The following is a 22,919-nucleotide window of genomic DNA, read 5'->3' on the forward strand; positions in this document are numbered from 1 at the left end:
CTTATAAATAGACCATTCGTGTATTAACATTCTAGTACTTCAGGACAGTAATTATTATAAAGGGGCTAAAATAATTTAGAAATATACTAAAATGATTTTGTATCGTCTTTTGGTTTAATTTTATTGTTCTACTACACGTTTTTCTTTCTGCCGGCATCCAGTGAACCACATAAATGCACGTGGCATTCAAACAAAGAAAAATAAGCTTTGTATGAAAGTTTTTATTAAGCCTTCTCTGTATATACACTGTTCTGTAGACTGTATGGCTAAACTCTTGAGTGAAGCATATTACAGGGCAGAGGAGCAGGTGGAACAGTCTATGCACCAGAGGGTATCAATAAAATTTTATGCAAGACTTTTAGAACGGTCAGTAACTTCTTTTTCTTTGTTTGAATGCTAAGATTGTGGAACAGGTAGGGACCTGCTAGAAGCCTGAACCCACCGCCTGGAGTAGGAAGATTAGAAGTGCCTGCAGTGTAGTCTTTCTGCAGATAAACGCTGTATTGTGGGTTTTTTTTTTTTTGTTTTACTGATTCCTTTTTGTCAGAGCTCTTTCTAATTGACCAAAAAGATGTACATGTACAGTTGTGTTCAAAATAATAGCAGTCAGACATCACTAACCTGATCAATCACTGTTTTTGGTAGAAATTATATTTCTACATGGCAAATAATTTACTAGCAGGTGTAGTAGAGTAATAGAAATCCAACAGACCCAACAGTCATGACATGCATGCTGCTGATTCTGTGTAATTGAATCACTCATTGAAAGGGGCATGTTCAAAATAATAGCAGTGTGGAGTCCTATTAGTGAGGTCATTCATTCTTTGAAAAACAGGTTGCAATTATTGCCCTTATTTAAGGAAGGAAGGCAACAAATGTTGTACATGCTGGTTACAGTGCATTTCTCTCTGAAATTCTGAGGAAAATGGGTCGTTCCAGACATTGTTCAGAAGAACAGCGTACCTTGATTAAAAAGTTGATTGGAGAGGGGAAAACATATAAAGAAGTGCAGAAAATGATAGGCTGCTCAGCTAAAATCGCAAATGCTTTAAAATGGCAACCAAAACCTGAAAGACGTGGAAGAAAGCGAAAAACTACCATTCGACTGGATAGAAGAATAGCCAAAATGGCAAGGACTCAGCCAACAATCAGCTCCAGGAAGATGAAAGAAGGTCTAAAGTTACCTGTGAGTACTGTTACAATTAGAAGACGCCTATCTGAAGCCAAGCTATCTGCAAGAAGTCCCCCGCAAAGTCCCACTGTTGAAAAAAAGACATGTGCTGAAGAGGTTACAATTTGCCAAAGAGCACATTGACTGGCCTAAAGAGAAATGGTGCAACATTTTGTGGACTGATGAAAGTAAGATTGTTCTTTTTGGGTCTAGTGGCCGGAGACAGTTTGTCAGACGACCCCCAAACACGGAATTCAAGCCACAGTACACTGAAGACAGTGAAGCATGGTTGCACAAGCATCATGATATGGGGATGTTTCTCATACTACGGTGTCGGGCCTATTTATCACATACCAGGGATCATGGATCAGTTTGAATACATCAGAATACTTGAAGAGGTCATGCTGCCTTATGCTGAAGAGGAAATGCCCTTGAAATGGGTGTTCCAACAAGACAACGACCCCAAACACACCAGTAAACGGGCAACATCTTGGTTCCAGACCAACAAGATTGACGTTATGGAGTGGCCAGCCCAATCCCCGGATCTTAATCCAATAGAAAACCTGTCGGGTGACATCAAAAATGCAGTTTCTGAGGCAAAACCAAGAAATAGAGAAGAACTGTGGAATGTAGTCCAATCATCCTGGGCTGGAATATCTGTTCACAGGTGCCAGAAGTTGGTTGACTCCATGCAACACAGATGTACAGCAGTTCTCAGAAACAGTGCTTATACAACTAAATATTAAGTGATTCAAAGGAAAGCAAAATCTTCAAACATTTTTCAGTTTATATAGTGAATGTTTGAGTTTATAAAGAAGAATACAAACACTGCTATTTTTTTGGACAGTCTAATATTCACTTTTCTTCAATTTTTTTAGAGGAACAACACAAATTTGATATATTTTTCTTCATGCTTTGATTTGGAATAGAATGTGTAGTGTTCCCAATGCATTTGTGTGTATGGAAATAAAAGCTATTAGAAGGATTTTAATTTTTCAACACACTGCTATTATTTTGAACACAACTGTACATCTGCCTGAGAATGAAGCTAGACTACACACCGCAAGTCACAACTAAACCTGCTTGGTTGAATATCAGTTTGCCTGTGTTTTGTTCTGTCCTTCTTACCAGCGAGGCCTGAGAAATATCAGCCATCTGAAACTGGCAATAATATGTCTGGCCACAATGCTGGTTATGCTTAACCAGAACATATAATAAGATAGTTGATTTACTAAAATAGACTTTTTAAAAAATGACATTAAAGGAGATTCTGTGTTGACTTTTTAAATATTTAATCATGTGTAAGGGAAATTTAAAAACATGATTTTTCCTGTGCACTTGATTGAATTGAACTTATTTCTCAAACTCCGTGAACTGTCAGTCCTTTTGTACTGGTTGAGCAGTAAAAAACAGTGCTGGTGATCACATGTTGTCACCAAAGTCTTAAAGTAGAAATATAGACAAAACATTTTTTTTTCATTTTTGGATAAAGCAAGGGAGGGTTATAACCCTTTCTCATAACCAAACAGGTAGTTAGAGGAAATATCTGCAAATTAAGGGAACTCATTGGGGTCCCCCAAGTCACCAGAATTAGTGTCCCCATCTGAAGATTTCCCCTCTATTACTTTTCTGGGGACAACCCAAAATTAGGGATTTTTTTTTTTTGTACTTTCAATGATAATGGCAAACGGGACAAATAGAGAGCATGAATCTCCTTAATGGGGTCACGGACAGCGATTAAAACCTAACAGGTGTTCTAATCTTTCTGCACTTTATCTAAAATTATATAAAAAAAACTTTGCTTTTAGTTATACTTTAATATTCTCTTTTCCTCAGTAGTGTCCCCTTTTATCATTTTTTTTTTATTTTTAAATTAGCTTGACTGAGTTTGAGCACTCTTAGTTTTGGTTTTTATTTATTTTCCAAGAAAATAAATTACCTAAAGTATCTCATCAGATTCCATCACTATTCTACTGTAGCCTACAAAGATAAAACAAGAATTTGACTGATTGCTAAGGGATATTTTTGCATACGATTTCAGCTCTTTTGTTACATGTCTACATTTGGTAGCTCACTTTTTTAAATTATTTCATATGTTGTTAATTTTTACAGTTTTGCATATGATTTCAGCTCTTTTGTTGCATGTCTACATTTGGTAGCTCACTTTATTAAATTATTTCATATTTTGTTAATTTTTACAGTTTTGTACTGTACACTCTTGGCTAGTGCTCAAAGTGAAGCAGAAAAAGAGAGGATTATAAATAAAATGGAGGCAGACTCAGAACTGTCCAAATATCTGTACCAACTGCAGGAGACTGAAAAGGAGGATCTGATTCGGGTAAGAGTTGGTTAAAATTGGAAGGTTCTAGTATAAACATTTTATTTTAGTGTTTCTGATTTTCTGATTTGTTTACTTGCAGGAGGAACGTACGCGTCGTGAGAGGGTGAGACAGTCACGTGTTGACACTGATTTGGAAAGTATGGAGTTGGAGCAAGATGTAAGCACACTTCAGCAATTTCCTGTCAATAGGTAATGCCTTATGAACTGGTCTAGGATTTGTCATACTTACCTAGTGTTTGTACTTCTCACAGAACTTCACTCCTCGTCAAGTTTTGGATTTGGAAGATTTGGTCTTTGCTCAAGGTAGTCACTTCATGGCCAATAAGCGCTGTCAACTGCCAGATGGCTCATTCAGGCGTCAAAGGAAAGGTTATGAGGAAGTGCATGTACCGGCCCTCAAACCAAAACCATTTGCTTCTGATGAGGTTAGTGAAAGGTCCATTAATACCATACAGTAACTCTCTTTAGTGTTCATATAAATATATCCGCTTCTATTTTTGTCTTCCCTCAGCAACTAGTGCCTGTTGAGAAACTACCAAAATATGCCCAAGCTGGATTTGATGGTTTTAAGACTTTGAACAGAATACAGAGCAAACTCTTTAAAGCTGCAATGGAAACTGATGAGAATCTGCTTCTATGTGCCCCTACCGTAAGTTACCTACCTGCCATGTAGAAGTGACATTACACTAGGCCTGTACTATGAAAGTGCTTGAAGGAAAAACTTTGATACCCATAGCAGTCACATTCTCTTTTAATTCAAGCTACCTTTAAACTTGAGTAAAAGAAATCCCATTTTAAAGGCAGTGCAGTTTGTACTTTCCTGCATGAAAGGTTTGCTTTGACAGATTTATTTTGAAGAAAACTGGCTCAATTCTATTGACAATCTTCTAAGCATTTCTCGCAATTTTCTCTTTCACTGATTAGGGAGCTGGAAAAACAAACGTAGCTCTAATGTGTATGCTGCGGGAAATTGGGAAGCACATAAATGTGGATGGCACAATCAATGTGGACAACTTTAAAATTATTTACATTGCACCCATGCGATCCTTGGTACAGGAAATGGTGGGAAGTTTCAGCAAGGTAATTTTTGTTTTTTTGTTTTCCTTATAAAGCTTTAAAGTATACCTAAAGTCAAATTTTTTTTTAGTTTTGGACAGAGTGGAGAGGACCTACTTGTCAGATTTCTATTGTTATCTGTGCCCCTGTTAGGGAGATCTGTCCTCTCTATTTCCCATGTTTACCATTATCACCAAAAGCAATAGAAAATACCAAGCCTTTGGGCTGTCCCCAGAACAGTAATAGAGGGGATATCTTCCAATGTGAACACTATTTCTGGTGACAGCATTTTGGGGAATTTCCTCTCCCTTCCGGTTTGGGCTATGTGACAGGATATAGAGGGAAATCCACAGATAGCACAAAAAAGGGGCTTATAACTCTCTCTTACTCTGTCCAAAATAAAAAAAAAAAAGTTTTTGTATTTAATTCTACTTTAACTCATGCCCTGATGCATTAGGTTTTAATTTCTATCCCACCAATTTCACTTTGTGTCTCCAGAGGTTGTCTACGTATGGTATCACAGTAGCTGAGCTGACTGGTGATCACCAGCTGTGTAAGGAAGAGATAAATGCCACCCAAATTATTGTCTGCACACCAGAGAAATGGGACATCATCACCCGTAAAGGAGGAGAACGAACTTACACTCAACTTGTTCGCCTAATAATCCTGGTAAGATCTAGAAAAGCAAAGAATTCTCAGTTCCACAACATCAAACAACCCCACTATGTATGTATTCTATATATTAATGATGTATTGTTTACTACAGGATGAGGTCCACCTTTTGCATGATGACCGAGGTCCTGTGCTAGAGTCTCTCGTTGCCCGATCTATTCGTAACATAGAAATGTCACAGGAAGATGTTAGGTTGGTTGGTCTTAGTGCCACTCTGCCGAACTATGAGGATGTGGCCACCTTCCTTCGTGTGGACCCTGCCAAAGGACTTTTCTACTTTGATAACAGGTACTGGTAGTATATGATAGGATAACTCTAAAAACGTTAATGTACATGAATTGTCACAGATTAGATTTCCTTATTTACTTGAAGTAATATCTGATATTTTGTAATACCTGTCAAAGCGTTAGCGTATCGGTTATAGGGGAGTTTTAAATGTTTATTAGCATTTAAAGATAAACAATAGAACATTACAAACTATACATATCTAAAGAAATTCTTTCTGTTCAGTTTTCGACCAGTACCACTGGAGCAGACGTATGTTGGTATCACAGAGAAAAAGGCTATTAAACGTTTCCAGATCATGAATGAAATTGTATATGAGAAGATAATGGAGCATGCTGGGAAAAACCAGGTGTGTATTTTTTCCATTCACATGTTAATATACAGTTCTGTGCGACCCATGCTTTGAACCAAGAATTGGTTGTGTCAGTGTTATGCTACAACCTATCTGAATGTTGTATACCCAACCTGGTTATTTTTTATATATAAAAAAATAGTATGAGCAGACCATTTATGCTGTCATCTGCTTTCAAAAGTTGTTAGTTTACCACTTTTAGGTTTAAACTAATAATAAAAAGGTGGTGAATTAATGCTGCGTCTTCACAGTTTCCTCTGCTAAACTGCATTCTCAGTTTAATTCTAAGGGATCAGTATTATCCTGAAAAGCCAAACCTTTCATCACAACCAAAGAACACGTTTTGAGTCAAAATTCTTGTTTAATCCTTGTAAAAGTTAGCTGTTCTCTTCCTAGGTGCTGGTGTTTGTCCATTCTAGGAAAGAAACTGGTAAGACATCCAGAGCCATCAGGGACATGTGTCTGGAAAAGGATACGTTGGGTCTTTTCTTGCGGGAGGGATCTGCATCTACTGAGGTGCTTCGTACAGAGGCTGACCAATGCAAAGTAGGTTGTTCATATTTGTCTCTTTTCTCTGTGTTCTTGTAGTTACCTCTACCTTGTTCACAGTTTTATTTATTTTTTTTATGTAGAACTTGGAGTTGAAAGACCTCCTGCCATATGGTTTTGCCATTCACCACGCAGGAATGAGTCGCGTAGATAGAACTCTGGTGGAGGATCTGTTTGCAGACAAGCATATTCAGGTAACCTCATTTCTTACAATATGTTAATCACAATTATCTACTGTTCATCCCAGGCCAAAAAGGAAGAGGTCGTTCCTATGGTTCATGTATATGATAGATTTCTAGGGATTTTCTCATTGAATGAAGGGGAATGGATTTATCACATATTATTATGACCTGTATGTCCTTGTCCATTTTGGATGTCTTGCACTTTATTGTGGTGTAACTTGTGTTTTTTGTTTTTTTTTTTTGTTTTGTTTTTTGTGCTCAGGTTCTGGTTTCCACCGCTACACTGGCCTGGGGTGTCAATCTCCCAGCTCACACTGTCATAATCAAAGGGACTCAGATATACAGTCCAGAAAAGGGCAGATGGACTGAGTTGGGTGCACTGGATATCCTTCAGGTCAGTATAATTGTTTTTTCTGCCCTTGTTTAACCGGTTCCCGACCGCCCTATAGCAGAAATACTTTCCGGGTAGGGGGTGCATTCGCAGCCGCGGCTGTCAATCGCCAGGTCCTGGCTGGTGATTACTCGCCAGCGCCCAGTGACTTCTGAGGATCTCCGACAGGGAGGACTGTAAACAAAACAGTTCTCCTCCCTGTTGGCTCGTGCACACTGCTTTGGATGGCTGTGCACAGCCATGCAAAGCAGTGTGATTACAGGGAAGCACAAACACACTGCCCCATAATAAAACACTCCCTGCACACAGTTAACCCTTTGATCGCTCCTTATGTTAACCCCTTCCTGCCCAGTGCCATTAGGACAGTGTCGGTGCTTTTAAAAACGTACAGGCGATCAAATACCACAGAAAGAAAGCTCAATTTGTATGGAAAAAATGGACTAAAACTTAATTTGGGTGCAGCATTGCATGACAGCAGTGCAATTGTCAGTTATAGGAACTCAGCGCCGTAAGGCAAAAAATGGCCTGGCCAGGAAGGGTGGGGGGAGGGGGGTAAATGCTCAGGATGGCAAGTGGTTAACACCTTCCCGCCCGGCCTATAGCAGATTGACGGCCGGGCGGGACACTCCTTGTGACTGGGCGTCATATGACTTCCTGTCAAAAGGTGGCACTCACATCTTTTTCATTTTAATTTCTACATTTCCTAAAAATTGTAACAAAAAATTACAACCTCCAAAAAACTCTTCATGCGTTTTACTGAATACCTTGGATGTCTATTTTCTAAAAATGGGTAATTTGGTTGGTATTTGTACTGTCCTGGTGTTTTCGGGCCTCAAGAAATGAGATGGGACGTCAGAACACCAGGATCGATCGATTGTCAGATATATATACCATGGTTTGTATAACTTTCCTACAGACTTAATAATATAGACTAATTTGGGGTATTTTCACCAAAGAAATGTAGCAGAATACATTTTGACCTAAATTTATGAAGAAATGTTATTTATTTGCAGAATTATATAACAGAAACGAAGAAAAATGCGTTTTATTTCAAAAGTTTGGGGTTTTTTTGTTTATTTTGCAAAAAGTAAAAAACTCGGTGATTAAATGCCACCAAAAGAAAGCTCTATTTGTGTGAAATAAATGATAAATTTTTTTTATGGGCACAGTGTTGCATGACTGCAAAATTATTCAAAATGCGACAACACTGAAAGCTGAAAATTGGCTTGGGCAGGAAGGGGGTAAAAGTGCTCGGTATTGAAGTGGTTAAAGTGACATTAAAGCTTTGAGTTTTGTTTGTTTTGTTTTTTTTTATAACAAACATGTTATACTTACCTCAATCCTCCTCTTCTGGGGTTCCCACTGGCTCTCCTGGACCCTCTTTGGTCCCCCCCTGCTCCCTTGGCACAGCATTTCATTGACCGCTATCAATCTGCCCAGGGAGGAGGGAGACAGCGGTAAGAGCTACTGCTCTTGTGCACATCGCTGGATTGGATGGAGCTCATGTAAGAATTGGGGGGGGATTCTGAGGCACGGAAGGTTTTTCACCGTAATGCATAGAATGCATTAAGGTGAAAAAACTTAAGACTTTACAACCACTTTAATTTCTTTATGTATTCCTGTAGTTAGGGTTGTATTATCCTTTGAAAGAACCTGTATAAATTTTAGTTGTACTTTCTTATCAGATGCTGGGTAGAGCTGGGCGTCCTCAGTATGACACAAAGGGTGAAGGTATCCTTATCACATCTCATGGAGAGCTGCAGTATTATCTGTCCCTGCTTAACCAGCAGTTACCTATTGAAAGTCAAATGGTGGCTAAACTCCCAGACATGCTGAATGCAGAGGTGGTCCTGGGAAATGTGCAGACTGCTAAGGTAATTTTTGTTTTTCTCCAATCTACATTTTGGAACAAAAGTATATTTGGTCACTTAGTCCTTTATATCCAGTTACTAATAAAATGATAGAAATGCTGGTGCATATATATTTTCAGTGAAGTTATAATTTAGGATGGGGCATGTTATTTTTAAATGTTACCTGAGGAGGTCTGCATTTGCATAGCCATTGGCAGGCCTTAACTTTGGTGATGGGTCATCCACATGTTGGGTATTGCATCAAGGGATGTATGTTGGAAAATCCTCTGTTGCAAGGAAATAGAGGTATTTCTGGGTGGGAAATCTGTGGACATTGTTGATAGGAAAAATAAAAATAAAATTAAAAGCACCTGCTAAAGCAGTGGTCTCCAAATTGCGGCCTGGGGGCCGGATGCGGCCCTTTGCTTGCTTTTATCTGGCCCTTGGAGAACCATTCCTCCCAATGATACAAGACCCTATTCTGCCAACTGACATCAATAATGGGGCACCATTTTTCCCATTGATGCCAACAATGGGGCACCATTCTTCCCAATGATACCAACGATGGGGCACTATTCTTCCCAATTATATCAGCGATGGGGCACTATTCCTCCCATTGATACCAATGATGGGGCACTATTCCTCCCACTGATACCAACGATGGGGCACTATTCCTCCCACTGATACCAACGATGGAGCACTATTCTTCCCAATGATACCAACGATGGAGCACTATTCTTCCCAATGATACCAACGATGCAGCACTATTCTTTCCAATGATACCAACGATGGAGCACTATTCGTCCCAATGATACCAATGATGGGGCACTATTCTTCCCAATGATGTCAGCAATGGGGTGCTATTCCTCCCACTGATACCAATGATGGGGCGCTATTCTTCCCAATGATGGGATGCTATTCTTCCCAATGATACTAACGAAGGGGTGCTATTCTTCCCAATGATGCCAACTATGGGGCCCTATTTTTCCCCTTGATGCCAACAATGGGGCCAGTTTCTTCCCCATGATCCCCACATTTCACTGATCCCTGCATCCAGCAATATCTACACTATATTGCCAAAAGTATTGGGACGCCTGCCTTTACACACAATTTAACTTTATTGGCATCCCAGTCTTAGTCCGTAGGGTTCAATATTGAGTTGGCCCACCCTTTGCAGCTATAACAGCTTCAACCTTTCTGGGAAGGCTGTCCACAAGGTTTAGGAGTGTGTCTATGGGAATGTTTGACCATTCTTCCAGAAGAGCATTTGTGAGGTCAGGCACTGATGTCGAGCGAGAAGGCCTGGCTTGCAGTCTCTGCTCTAATTCATCCAAAAGGTGTTCTGTCTGGTTGAGGTCAGGACAAGTTTCTCCACCCCATACTCCCTCATCCATGTCTTTATGGACCTTGTATTGTGCACTGGTGCGCAGTCATGTTGGAACAGGAAGGGTGCATCCCCAAATTGTTCCCACAAAGCCGGGGAGCATGAAATTGTCCGAAATGTCTTGGTGTGCTGACACCTTAAGAGTTCCCATCACTGGATCTAAGGGGCCAAGCCCAACCCCTGAAAAACAGCCCCACACCATAATCCCCCCTCCACCAAACTTTACACTTGGCACAATGCAGTCAGGCAAGTATCGTTTTCCTGGCAACCACCAAACCCAAACCTGTCCATCAGATTGCCAGACAGAGAAGCGTGATTCGTCACTCTAGAGAACATGTCTCCACTGCTCTAGAGTCCAGTGGCGGCGTGCTTTACACCACTGCATCTGACACTTTTTGTTGCACTTTGTGATGTAAGGCTTGAATGCAGCTGCTTGGCCATGGAAACCCATTCCATGAAACTCTCTACGCACTGTTGTGCTAATTTGAAGGCCACACAAAGTTTGGAGGTCTTTAGCTATTGACTCTGCAGACAGTTGACTACTTCTGCGCAATCATTTTACATGGCCTACCACTTCGTGGCTAAGTGTTGTTCCTGGTTGCTTCCATTTTGTTATAGTAACACTAACAGTTGACTGTGGAATATTTAATAGTAAGGAAATTTTACGGATGCACTTATTTCACAGGTGGCAACATATCACAGTACCACGCTTGAACTCACTGAGCTCCTGAGAGCAACCTATTCTTTCACAAATGTTTGTAGGAGCAGTCTGCATGCCTAGGTGCTTGATTTTATACACCTATGTGTGGCCATGGAGGTGATTGGAACAGCTGAATCTGATGTTTTGTGTATAATATATACACACACACTCTTTCACTTATCTATTCCATTGTTTTTCTCAGCGCTGATATTGCTTGTTATTTATTACAAGTGTGTGTGTTTACTAATAGCTTGGAACATCTGTCCATTGTTTTCCTCATCAGCCTTGACCAGATGGTATTGGGGAAAAAGGCCTATAGACATACAATGTTCTGGTGCTGATTATAATTGGGCAAATCATACTAATGTCTTTTTTAAATTTGTAGGTACATTTAAGGACATAACAGAACTTAGAGAAGCAATAAAGATGTACTTTGATTCCTGAGTAATACGTTGTGTTTAGTGATTCTAATTTAGTTTGCATTGCAGTTATTCTTTTGCATTGGAGAAAAGAAATGCATATCGACTGTTATATGTTCCCTTTCTTTTGTAGGATGCTGTGAACTGGCTGGGTTACACTTACTTGTACATACGTATGCTCCGTTCACCCAATCTGTATGGAATTTCCCATGATGATCTGAAATCTGACCCCTTATTGGAACAGAGGCGGCTAGATTTGATCCACACAGCAGCTCTTATGCTGGATAAGAACAATTTGCTGAAGTATGATAAGAAGATGGGCAATTTCCAGGTATAAATATATAAAAATTAATGTGTGAGCAATTTTATTGTCTCAGCAAACATATTTTCTACTGAACATGAATAAATCAGTAATTGATTTATTTTCTAGGTGACTGAATTAGGCCGTATTGCCAGTCACTACTACATCACCAATGACTCTATGCAGACATATAACCAGCTACTAAAGCCAACTCTCAGTGAGATCGAGCTGTTCCGTGTCTTTTCATTGTCTTCTGAGTTTAAGAATATCACAGTCAGAGAGGTGAGTAGAGGACAGTCATATTCAAGGGAGTACAACTCATAATGTAACATTTGCAATTAGGGATTGATATTAAGCGCATTTCAAAGGTTTGTATTTGCACTGAACGGTTTTCCACATGCTGTAGTACTTTACTTACCATAACAAACATCTGTTTTGCAGGAAGAGAAGTTGGAGCTGCAGAAGCTGCTGGAAAGGGTACCCATACCTGTAAAGGAGAGCATAGAGGAGCCAAGCGCTAAGGTGTGTCCAACATTCTTTCCTTTACCTAGAAATGAGGAGCTGTACGTGTTCTAGCTAAATCCTATCCCCCTCTTTTTGCAGATCAATGTCTTGCTTCAGGCCTTCATATCACAGCTGAAACTGGAAGGTTTTGCCCTAATGGCAGACATGGTGTATGTCACACAGGTACTATAAGCAGTTCTGCACGTTTTCCCCCTAGTCTTTTGGAAAATATAACTGATACTACAGCACAAAATACACCAGACGGACACAAATGGGGTATATGTGTCACAGGAACAAGAAAACATAGAGCGCAATAACATGACAGCGGTTCAAGTCATACACACTTCAAAAGAAAAATAAAAAAACTATATCCTGAGTTGCTTGTATGAACTTGTACCTGCATGATTTTGGTTTTAGCTTTTAAATAACACTTGTGCAACTAGTAACATCAATGGAGTTTTTCAACATGGTATGAGAAGAAAATGTTACCACATCCGTGCTTATGTGAAAAACACCTCTTCAGCTGCTAGCCTAGACCAGTGTCCATATAAAACACCTATAAATCAAGAAAAAAGGCAGCGCTAAAAAAATATAAAATAAATACCTAAATGCTGTGTGTAATACATATGCTAAGAAATAAATTATTTTTTTTTAAGTACGCAATTGCTCATTGTTTTAAAATGTACAGTAATACATATATGTAACATAAAGGTGTCCATCTAATGTTGCGCAAAGTCAGCAAAAAATAAAGTGCAGAGAAATAAAGTGCAAAGTCTTTTTTTTTCTTCAATGTATTCACATGGATTATATACATTGTAGAAACACAGACTAAGGCTGGTCATACATTATACAATTATCTTCCAATTTTCTGCCCAATTTCCTTTAGATTTACCTTCAACTGTGTAGTGTAAGGGCCTGCCTAATTGGATACAACTGAAAGTGTTGTTTAGGTTTGTCCTATTATATGGTTTTTGGTAAATCTAAACCAAAAATCTCCAGATAATTGTATAATGTATGGCCAGTTTAAGTGGTCAGTTCACTAAGAGACGAATACCGCATGAATTTTTGAGTTAAAGTAACTCATGCAGTATTTATTTCAAAAGTAGTCAATTCACTAAAAATCATGCGTTATTTATCGAATGCATTATATATTTATGTTTTGCGATATTTAGCACTTAAATTTTGTGTTATTTTTGGTGTTTTTGTCACAATTTTTTTTTTTTTTTGCAAGCTAACATTGCTCCAGAATGCACACAGCAATACTGTGAAACTATGGAAACATTGTAATGTGCTTTCATTCACAAAATGATCTCCCTCTGATGAAATGTTACAATTTTTTTTTATTCCTGAGCTCAGAGGAGAACATTTTTACACTGATACATTGTATACTTTTCACTTCTGGCCAGTGCAGAGTTCCTTTTAATTGCTATTGTGGACATTTCTAAAATATCCCCAGCAAGCACCTGGTGATAAATGACCAATGTGTGGGTTATTTTTTAATAAATAGGCTTTAATGATTTATCCGATGTTTTTTTTTTGCGGTATTTATCTCACTATTTTACCAAATGTGCGGTATTTACCTCACAGTTGATATTTTACTTTGATGAACTGACTCTTTTATTATCTCATGTGATAATTTATGTAAATGAGTCACATCACCATGTTATCGCATGTGGTAACCTTTAGTGAATTGACCCCTTTGTACTTCTGCACTTCCTTCTTTACTTCAGCACTTTATTTTCTGCGGACTTTGCACAACACCTTGAATGGACATCTTTATGTTGCATATACAGTATGTTCTGCACTTTAAAGCATTGAGCAATTGTATGCTTCAAAAAATTCACTTATTTCTTAGCATACGTATTAGACACAGCATTTAGCTATTCATTTTATATTTGTTTAGCACTGCCTTTTTTCTTTTTTGATGATATGAGAAGAAACCTAACCTTTTGCTTTAACTTACTGTGCAACCTACTAAACGAGGCCTATAGCTCAGAGCTCTGCATCACAACTAACCTCCGCCCCCCCCCCCCCCGGCCAACAAATCTTGCACATGCACATCCTTTTCCCTGTGCGCTGTAATCAGAAAGCCATCTACTTGCATGATTGCAGGGAGACAGCTTCTCTTTTAGAATCTATGGAGAAAAGGCCACACATGCATAGCTCCATGCAGCCACCAGCTTAAAGAAGAACAGGAGCACCTCCCTGCATAGGTTGTGTGGTTTCTGGTCCATGTTTTTGCTGATCTAATGTCAGTAATTGGGTTTATAGGTAGCATGGGGAGGAGAAAGAGGGATGTTAGGATTAGTTATTTAAAATAATTATTACTTCTTAACTCCCCTCTGGTGCTTTTATACTGCAGTTTATCAACCAGAGGTTAAAGCTGCTTCATTTTTGTCTTCAGTCTGCAGGTCGACTCATGCGAGCAATATTTGAAATAGTACTAAACAGAGGATGGGCACAACTCACAGACAAAACTTTAAACCTCTGCAAGATGATCGATAAGAGAATGTAAGAGTCATAGTCTTTGTTTCAGTTGTTTCTTTGTGGCAGCTATGCACAGTCCTAAATTCTGACCTTTCTTAATAGGTGGCAGTCCATGTGTCCTCTTCGCCAGTTCAAGAAACTACCAGAGGAAGTGGTGAAGAAAATTGAAAAGAAAAACTTCCCTTTCGAGCGTTTATATGATCTGAATCATAATGAAATAGGTAAGCATTTGTGGTTCATACTGATTAGTACAAATCTCTGTCTAACTAGTTTCAGACTTTGATCATGTTAGACAAGCACACAAAAGCTGCGTCATTGTACAAAGGATGTGTGTAGCACATCCAGGCTTTCTCCCCTTCACGGTATACAGCAATTGTCAGCTTTTAGTAAATAAAAGCGGAAATTGCTGGGCACTTAGAGAAGTGTCAGCAGCGGTCAAAAAAGCAGGCTTCTTCAGTGTTTATAACAACACTGCTCAGGCACCAGTATAGAATAGAAAGATACAAAGTAACCTGTTTTGCAGATCAAGGAAATGAAGATAGATCAGCAGATGTCTGTTAAAGCAAAATGACAGTTTGAAAAAGAAGAAAACAATTTTTTTTTGTTTAATATTTTTACACATTTTCTATTTTAAAACGTGCAAAATTGAAAGAGGAAAAAAAAACCCTTTAATTTGTAAATAACTTTGCAATGCTTTGTACTGGAATCAAAATTTTTGCCTAATGTTAAACAGGACAGAGTACAGCATAAAGTGTGCACTTTTTATGTGCAGTAGCACTACACATTTTGAAACACTGCTCAAAAAAAGAAAGTATGTTTTAGTTTTGTTGCATTTTATTGTCTAAGGATTAAAAAAAGAAAAAAAAAGTTGCAGAACAATATCATGAATTGTAAGCCTTGTTTGTCGTACAGTAGTAGTAGTAAAGTAGTACATTATGCTACCACCTTCAGGTTAATGGAGACTGGCCAAAGAAAGGCAGCAGTCTTTGCCTAGGCTTAACCCCGTCCAGCTTGGTTAAGCCTCAGTTTTGTGCTAAGTGATGGATAAGCCTTTTTGCTTTTATTTGAAGGTCTTCTTTTGTTTTGTTTTTTCTTGTCAGGTTTGGGTCCGATGGCTCTGTGGCTTTGTCTACTGAGTGCATCTGTGTATAGTGAAGCTAGGCCAGCCCCTCCCTGGGTTTGGAGGCTTATTGTGACAGTTTTTCACTAGTGGGTGTCATATAGTAGTAGCAGCATGTCAAACCCTCCTGTACATCTTGCAGGATAATGTCTTTGTGCACGTGGAGGTTTAGGAATCTCCTGTAGATGAGTCCTCCCAGTAGGAATCTCAAGGTCCAGGGCTGTCTTAGATACAGAAAACCACAGTGGGCTTCCTGGCTGATGTGTACATTAATCTTTAAGTGACTGTGAACAATAATTTTTGTTATTTAACCACTTCCTGTTTGGCCCATGTATATAAACGGCTGGACAGGAGCATTGCAGAAGTGGGTGGCTGTTTTTTAACGTGCTCCCCGCCTGTGCGCGCTCCCTAGGAGTGCGCGGCACCGCAATCCAGTGCCCGCTGTGTCCAGAGAAACACCAATCTCTGTACGGGACCTCTGTGTGAGGTCCCAATCATGCGATCACTGATATCACTTCTGACATCATTGCTTACTACTAGTGAAATCTGTGAATGATCACAGAGGTCACATGGTATAAGGCTATTCACAACAGCCTTGTACCAAGCTGTGACCGATCACAGCTCGCACAGTAATTTCTCAATTGCTGCAGGAATGCAGCCAGAGAGAAGGCAAAATGATTGCTTTTACACCCATAAAGGCTGTAAAAGTAATCAGTGTAAAAAAAAAAAAAAAAAAATCTTCATCACCCCCCCACAAGTAGTACAGGATCACTCTGGTGACACTGTACTGCTTAGGGTGACAGTATGTTAAAAAAAATATATATATATAAAAAAAAAAAATTAAATGTCAACAAATTTTTTAAAAAATTATAATTTTTGGTTATAAACTAATTTGGGTTAATTGTTTTTACTAAAAAGATAGTTAAATACATTTTAGCCAAGATTTATGAAGAAAGATTATTTTTTTTATTTTTATTAAAATTTTATAAGAAACACTTTTTTTTTTTTTTTTTTTTTCAAAACCTTTTTCATTTATATAGCAAAAAAATAAAAATCCCAGTGGTGAATAAATACCACCAAAATTAAGTTTATATGTCTCAAAAAAATGCGCAATTGTCATTCAAAGTGTGATAGCACAGAAGCTGAAAATTGGCCTGGACAGGAAGGGGGTGAAAGTGTCCAGACTTGAAGTGGTTAAAAAGATGTTCTAATTACCTGCTCTGTGCAGGGTACTCTCTTGCTGAGTCCCTCGCCAGTGCGCTCCACTCTTCCTCCTACCAGTGCTCCCTCAGCCAGCCATGCACTGAGGGAGCACCCAATGTTGGGTTGCAGGCAGGACAGCACTGGATCTGTGGAGTAGTCAGGTAAGTGTTTACGGGCGGAAGGAGAAACGGGTAGTGGGGAGTTTTTACCTTAATGCGCAGAATGCATTAATATAAAAAAAAGTATACTTCAGAACCACTTTAAAGTGCTATTAAACTCAAAAACTAACAATTATTGAGTTTCGCCAATTCTTAGATGTGGTGGCTGTATTACAGTAACATTTACATTTTTAAGTTTTTGGTTTTTTTTTTTTTTTTTTTTCCTTTTCACCTGGTCATTCATCCAGTAAGTCTGTTATTTTTAAACTTCCTGCTTTGCCACTATAGATAAATGGCTGGGTGGGACAAGCATCAATCTGAGGGGGACTTGCCTGTACATCCTTCCACTCCTGGTGCTCATGCACGACCTCTGGGCCACACAGCGGTACCATCTTGTGGTGCCTGTTTCCCTTGGACACAGCTCATCTCCGATTAGAAGATGGGCTCTCTCATTGGCCCTTGTAATTACAGGTGATGGCTGTGTCCAATCAAGTGGTAAATACACATCACATGTCTGTTGATTGGCTCTCCTCTCACAGAGAGCACCAGTGAGAAGGAGAGCCAATCTGTTTGTAACTACTGAGTTTACTGTGCAGTTAAACACAGATCACACACAGTGCAGCCATCTGTCACAGTGTACCAGTGCACAACAACATCTGAGATAGTGCCCCATTGCAACATCAACATCCGTCTGCGTCTCTAGTGGACTGTTAACATCTGTTAGTGTCCCAGTGCAACTCAACATCTGTCGGTGTTCCAGTGCAGAACATCTGAAATTTGTGTCCCAGTACACATTTGCAATAGTGTCCCAGTGCACATAACTTCTGTCGGTATCCCCAGTGCACATCAACATCTGTCAGCATCCCAGTGGACTATCAACATCTGTCGGTGTCCCATCGCACCAGTAATATCTGTAATAGTGTCCTAGTGCACCAGCAACATCTGCAGTAGCATCCCAGCTCACCATCAACATCGGTCACCGTGTCCCAGCGCACGAGCAACATCTTTAATATCCCTACTTAACATATGTTAATTTTTGCATATTTCAATTCCTTATTGTTTTGCTTTCCACAGGTGAGCTGATCCGAATGCCGAAAATGGGAAAGACCATACATAAATATGTTCATTTATTCCCCAAGCTGGATCTATCTGTGCACTTACAGCCCATCACTCGTTCCACTTTAAAAGTAGAGCTGACAATAACCCCTGACTTCCAGTGGGATGACAAGGTAAGCTGTAAAAAATTAGCAAAGGATTAATAAGGCATTGTGTTAAAGGAGACTTTTATCTTGGGCTTGCATATCTCTGCAATGTGTTTAACAAGCAGACAGCCAATTCATTTTAATATGCTGCCTCACACCACAAAAGGTAAATTTTTTGTTATGCCATGCACCATAACACTTGGTAGTGGTGTGCTGCAATGCACATCTGTTGGCAAGCTGTGTTGGAGTCCCATAAAAAGTAATAGGCACCCAAATGCCCCTTGGTGTTTAATTATATGCAAAAATGTTCCCCACATGTCTCAGCGTGCCACTGAGAGCCTGAGCCAGGCACTCCTGCCCCCTCCACAGCCTGGCACTCCAGTAAGCAGTGGAGGGGCAGAGAAGAAAGCTGATGACTGACAGTCACAGCTCTCTGCTTACTGAAGACTGAGAACTGAGTGTTGAGCAGTCATGTGATCACTTGGTCTTAAAACTGGCCGGGGGCCAGGCTGCATCATTGGATCGATGCTGTAGCCATCTAGGTGAGTACGACTGTTTGGTGTTTTTTTTTATTTTTTCATATCCTGCACTTCTTTTTTATACCTTTGGGATGAATGCGAGTGGAGACTGCAAGCCAGGCCTTCTCATCCGACATCAGTACCTGACCTCACAAATGTGCTTCTGGAAGAATGGTCAAACCTTCCCATAGACACACTCCTAAACCTTGTGGACAGCCTTCCCAGAAGAGTTGAAGCTGTTACAGCTGCAAAGGGTGGGCCAACTCAATATTAAGCCCTACAGACTAAGACTGGGATGCCATTAATGTTAATGTGCGTGTAAAGGCAATACTTTTGGCAATATAGTGTATATGGGGATGTCTCTTTGCTGAATATATAGGGATGTCTCTGCTAAATTGGGCCGTTTCTTTGCTGGATTGGAATGTCTCTTTGCTGAATATATGGGTATGTCTCTTTGCTGCTCTTTGGCCAAAATATAATTCCTATTAAATCTTGAAAGCACTGAAGACTTGGAATACACTTTTCAATTTCATATATTGTGTCGTAAGAGTGTTAAAGTAAAATTGGGTGCACTGAAGAACTCGGTGGGATGGCCAGTGGGTGGATTTGTTGGGCCAGCCAGTGTGCGGGCCCTGGGGAATGTTGGTGGTCAGGCCTCGGGGTGCAGGCCTAAAGCTTTGTACGGGGCCCCATGATCTCTGATGGCTGTTATTACATAATTTTTTTTAATGCATTTATGGAATTGAGAAATTTGTGACACTCCTTTCTAATTCTATTGAACATTTTTAGGTTCATGGATCTTCTGAAGCTTTCTGGATTCTGGTGGAAGATGTTGACAGTGAAGTGATTCTGCATCATGAATATTTCCTTCTCAAAGCTAAATATGCCCAGGATGAGCATCTTGTTACATTCTTTGTGCCAGTGTTTGAGCCACTTCCTCCACAATATTTTATCCGAGTTGTGTCGGACCGCTGGCTGTGTGAGTGTTCTCTTCAGTACTTTTTTATAGCCTTCGATCCTGAAATCATATGTAGTTCTATAGTGGTCATATGATTGCTCATGGCTTTCTCTCTAGCTGGTTCCTTTATCTTTGTTTTTATTTTGATGGCTTGAAAAATCATGGACCCTGATTACAAAGAATATGGAGGACAAATTACTTTTATAGAATCAATAAATGTGTCATTCACAGAAACTCATCTGATAATTGAAATAGAAAATCTCTGACAGATTGGGTTCCAAAGTTGCATACAACAATGCATCAGTCCCTTGTCTGGAATCCATTCTACATTTTATTCTTGTTTAATTTTAGCTTTCACTATATACAATATAGTATACCTCTGGAATTATTGTGTTTATAATCAGAATGGTATAAGCTAGTATTTTCTCTCCTAAACCTACAGCTGAGATTATTAATATTCTTTCTTTCTCTCTCTGTTTCCTTGTGTTTAAAGCCTGTGAGACACAACTTCCAGTCTCTTTCCGCCACTTGATCTTGCCTGAGAAATACCCACCACCTACAGAATTGCTGGACCTTCAGCCCCTGCCTGTCTCTGCTTTGAGAAACAGTGCATTTGAGAGCCTTTATCAGGACAAATTCCCATTTTTTAATCCCATACAAACCCAAGGTTAGTGATTTGATACATATATTTGGACGTTACAAGCAAGTTAAAGTGGAACTTTAGTCAGAAAATTAAGTTCTGTTAGATCCCCTTTGGGTGATCAATATTGCAGGTATAGCAATATACTGTTTAAAATCCAGTAATACCCTGTCTCACCCTGCTCTGCACATGCTCGGTTGCTCTATCTTTTTAGGTTCTGTGCCGAAAATCTACAGGCCAATCAGCAGACAAACTAAAGATTACTGCTGTTCCCGGGCTTTATGCTCTAGTAAAAGGCACCCACCAGCAAGAAGAAACAGGAACAATGCTGGAGGCAATTTACAGCATACATGAATTTGGTAGCATAATTAATAATGTTTAATGTATGTTTCTTGCTAAAGAACATTATTTTTTATCAAGTTATGGGTAAAGTTCCACTTTAACATCTGCAGTTTGCAGAATCTTTCATAACTTTGTTGCTTTTGTGTGTGTTGAAATTTATTTGTTTATTTAGTCATTTATTTCCAGCATTTAAAAAGAAAAAAAAAAATCTGTAAAGATAAAAGAAGTAATCATACAGTAGGAGACAGTCCCAAACAACTAGTTACAAGAGAAGACAAAAAAAAATAATTTTGTTTACATAGTCGAAAAGGAATGGGGAAAAAGTACAAACGTATTTATTCCCACCCCTTCTCCATAATCAATTATTTACAGTCCCATGACTATAAACTTAAGCAATAGTTAATAATTAAAATATTGTATGCTAATTACCAATAGTCTAGCTACACAATCATACACACACGCGGATATATACATGCACATACACATCCAGACAAAACAAAGTGATGCACCAAAAAAAGCAAAACATTTGCCATGGTGGGATTTTTAAAGCACAACATAATTGTTCTATTGAAACATACAATTTATTTATATACACACATTTAAAAAAAAAGGTTTTTGACATCAAATTTAGTGTCTAAAAACACACATGTTGAAACTTGCATCTCAAATACAGTACAAATTACATATTCAGATTCTCAAAAAGCTTGACGCGTTTCTTGGATTTTATCCGCTTCATCAGGAGCTAGAGATGAATATCACTAAATATAAAAAATATATATTAACACATTATTAAATGCCACCCAATGTACATATATGGTTTTTAGTTTCCGTTTACCTGAATATGTTCAAAAGGAGAAAAAAGTAAGGATAGCTGTCGGAGGCTCAGGCAGGGAGGCATTTCTAGATGTAAGGATCCCACAGAGGTGATTAGGACAGAAGACACAACAGAATATTGGTGGATTATACCACGTATTAAATTGAATGAAGAGGCCGTATGTTGTTGGAATTATCTATAATGTAGAATGAAATATATATTTTTTATTTATAATTATCCCTTAGAGCATATCCCCAAATATATATGTGTGTGCATACATGCACACACCCACACAATTATCCCTTAAAGCAGTGTTTCTCAACCTTTTTCCAGTCAAGGTACCCTTTAAAATTATGGACAGTCTTGAGGCACCACATTCTAAAATGTGAAAAACTATTCTAATAGTTTTATATAATGCAGCAACATCCATACATGTAGAACAGGTGATTTATTCTTCCAAAACAAATACACTTTTGCACACTGGTACTGACTAGTATTCCACTGTTTCTCTTCTCCCTCAGTTTTTCTCTATCACTGAGCTAATGTGACCGCAACACTGATGGAGAGGGGCAGGGGAGGGTCAAACTAGGATGCTGTGCAGGCAGCTGACATCTTCCATATCAACTGAAGATGTCATTGGTTGATAGGACGCCGGCAGCTAAAAGGTCTTAATGGTGCACAATGAAATCCTGTGGCTTTGTAGAACTAAAAGGCTGGCTTGTGTACAAGGTTTGGGCAATTTTTAGACATTTTGCCAAAGCACCCCTGAGGAAACCTCAAAGGCACCCCGGTTGAGAGAGGCTGCCTTGTAGCATATCACCAGATATACATGTGTGTACATATGCTAGCACACACACATACATGTCCTTTTACCTAAGTACCAATCTATTACGTTTGCCCAATATGCTTATTAACTTCTCTTAAAATATTTCAAAACCTGACTTCAATGCAGAATCGCCGCACCCCCTGTTGACTTAAATGCAGAATCGCACCCCTGTTGACTTAAATGCAGAATCGCACCCCCTGTTGACTTAAATGCAGAATCGCACCCCCTGTTGACTTAAATGCAGAATCGCACCCCCTGTTGACTTAAATGCAGAATCGCACCCCCTGTTGACTTAAATGCAGAATCGCACCCCCTGTTGACTTAAATGCAGAATCGCACCCCCTGTTGACTTAAATGCAGAATCGCACCCCCTGTTGACTTAAATGCAGAATCGCACCCCCTCTTGACTTAAATGCAGAATCGCACCCCCTCTTGACTTAAATGCAGAATCGCACCCCCTCTTGACTTAAATGCAGAATCGCACCCCCATTGAC

The 22,919-nt window shown here is 39.3% G+C and overlaps 1 protein-coding gene across 1 annotated transcript in view; it reads left to right on the forward strand.

Annotated features, from left to right (window-relative positions):
- Positions 1–22,919, forward strand: part of SNRNP200 (small nuclear ribonucleoprotein U5 subunit 200) — a 57,640-nt gene that overhangs the window by 11,680 nt on the left and 23,041 nt on the right. Inside the window, exons 9-29 of the mRNA XM_089681717.1 lie at positions 3,373–3,509; positions 3,592–3,669; positions 3,764–3,937; positions 4,024–4,161; positions 4,437–4,592; positions 5,067–5,237; positions 5,335–5,528; positions 5,751–5,874; positions 6,274–6,423; positions 6,510–6,620; positions 6,871–7,002; positions 8,685–8,873; positions 11,486–11,683; positions 11,783–11,935; positions 12,095–12,175; positions 12,257–12,340; positions 14,562–14,668; positions 14,747–14,865; positions 18,200–18,354; positions 19,635–19,824; positions 20,297–20,470. Coding sequence (XP_089537843.1) covers positions 3,373–3,509; positions 3,592–3,669; positions 3,764–3,937; positions 4,024–4,161; positions 4,437–4,592; positions 5,067–5,237; positions 5,335–5,528; positions 5,751–5,874; positions 6,274–6,423; positions 6,510–6,620; positions 6,871–7,002; positions 8,685–8,873; positions 11,486–11,683; positions 11,783–11,935; positions 12,095–12,175; positions 12,257–12,340; positions 14,562–14,668; positions 14,747–14,865; positions 18,200–18,354; positions 19,635–19,824; positions 20,297–20,470 — 3,015 coding nt within the window. The remainder of the gene's footprint in view (positions 1–3,372; positions 3,510–3,591; positions 3,670–3,763; positions 3,938–4,023; positions 4,162–4,436; positions 4,593–5,066; positions 5,238–5,334; positions 5,529–5,750; positions 5,875–6,273; positions 6,424–6,509; positions 6,621–6,870; positions 7,003–8,684; positions 8,874–11,485; positions 11,684–11,782; positions 11,936–12,094; positions 12,176–12,256; positions 12,341–14,561; positions 14,669–14,746; positions 14,866–18,199; positions 18,355–19,634; positions 19,825–20,296; positions 20,471–22,919) is intronic.

Source organism: Staurois parvus, unplaced genomic scaffold (genome assembly GCF_062004578.1).
Source record: "Staurois parvus isolate SC_StPar_1 unplaced genomic scaffold, SC_StPar_1.0 ptg000276l, whole genome shotgun sequence".
NCBI lineage: Eukaryota > Metazoa > Chordata > Amphibia > Anura > Ranidae > Staurois > Staurois parvus.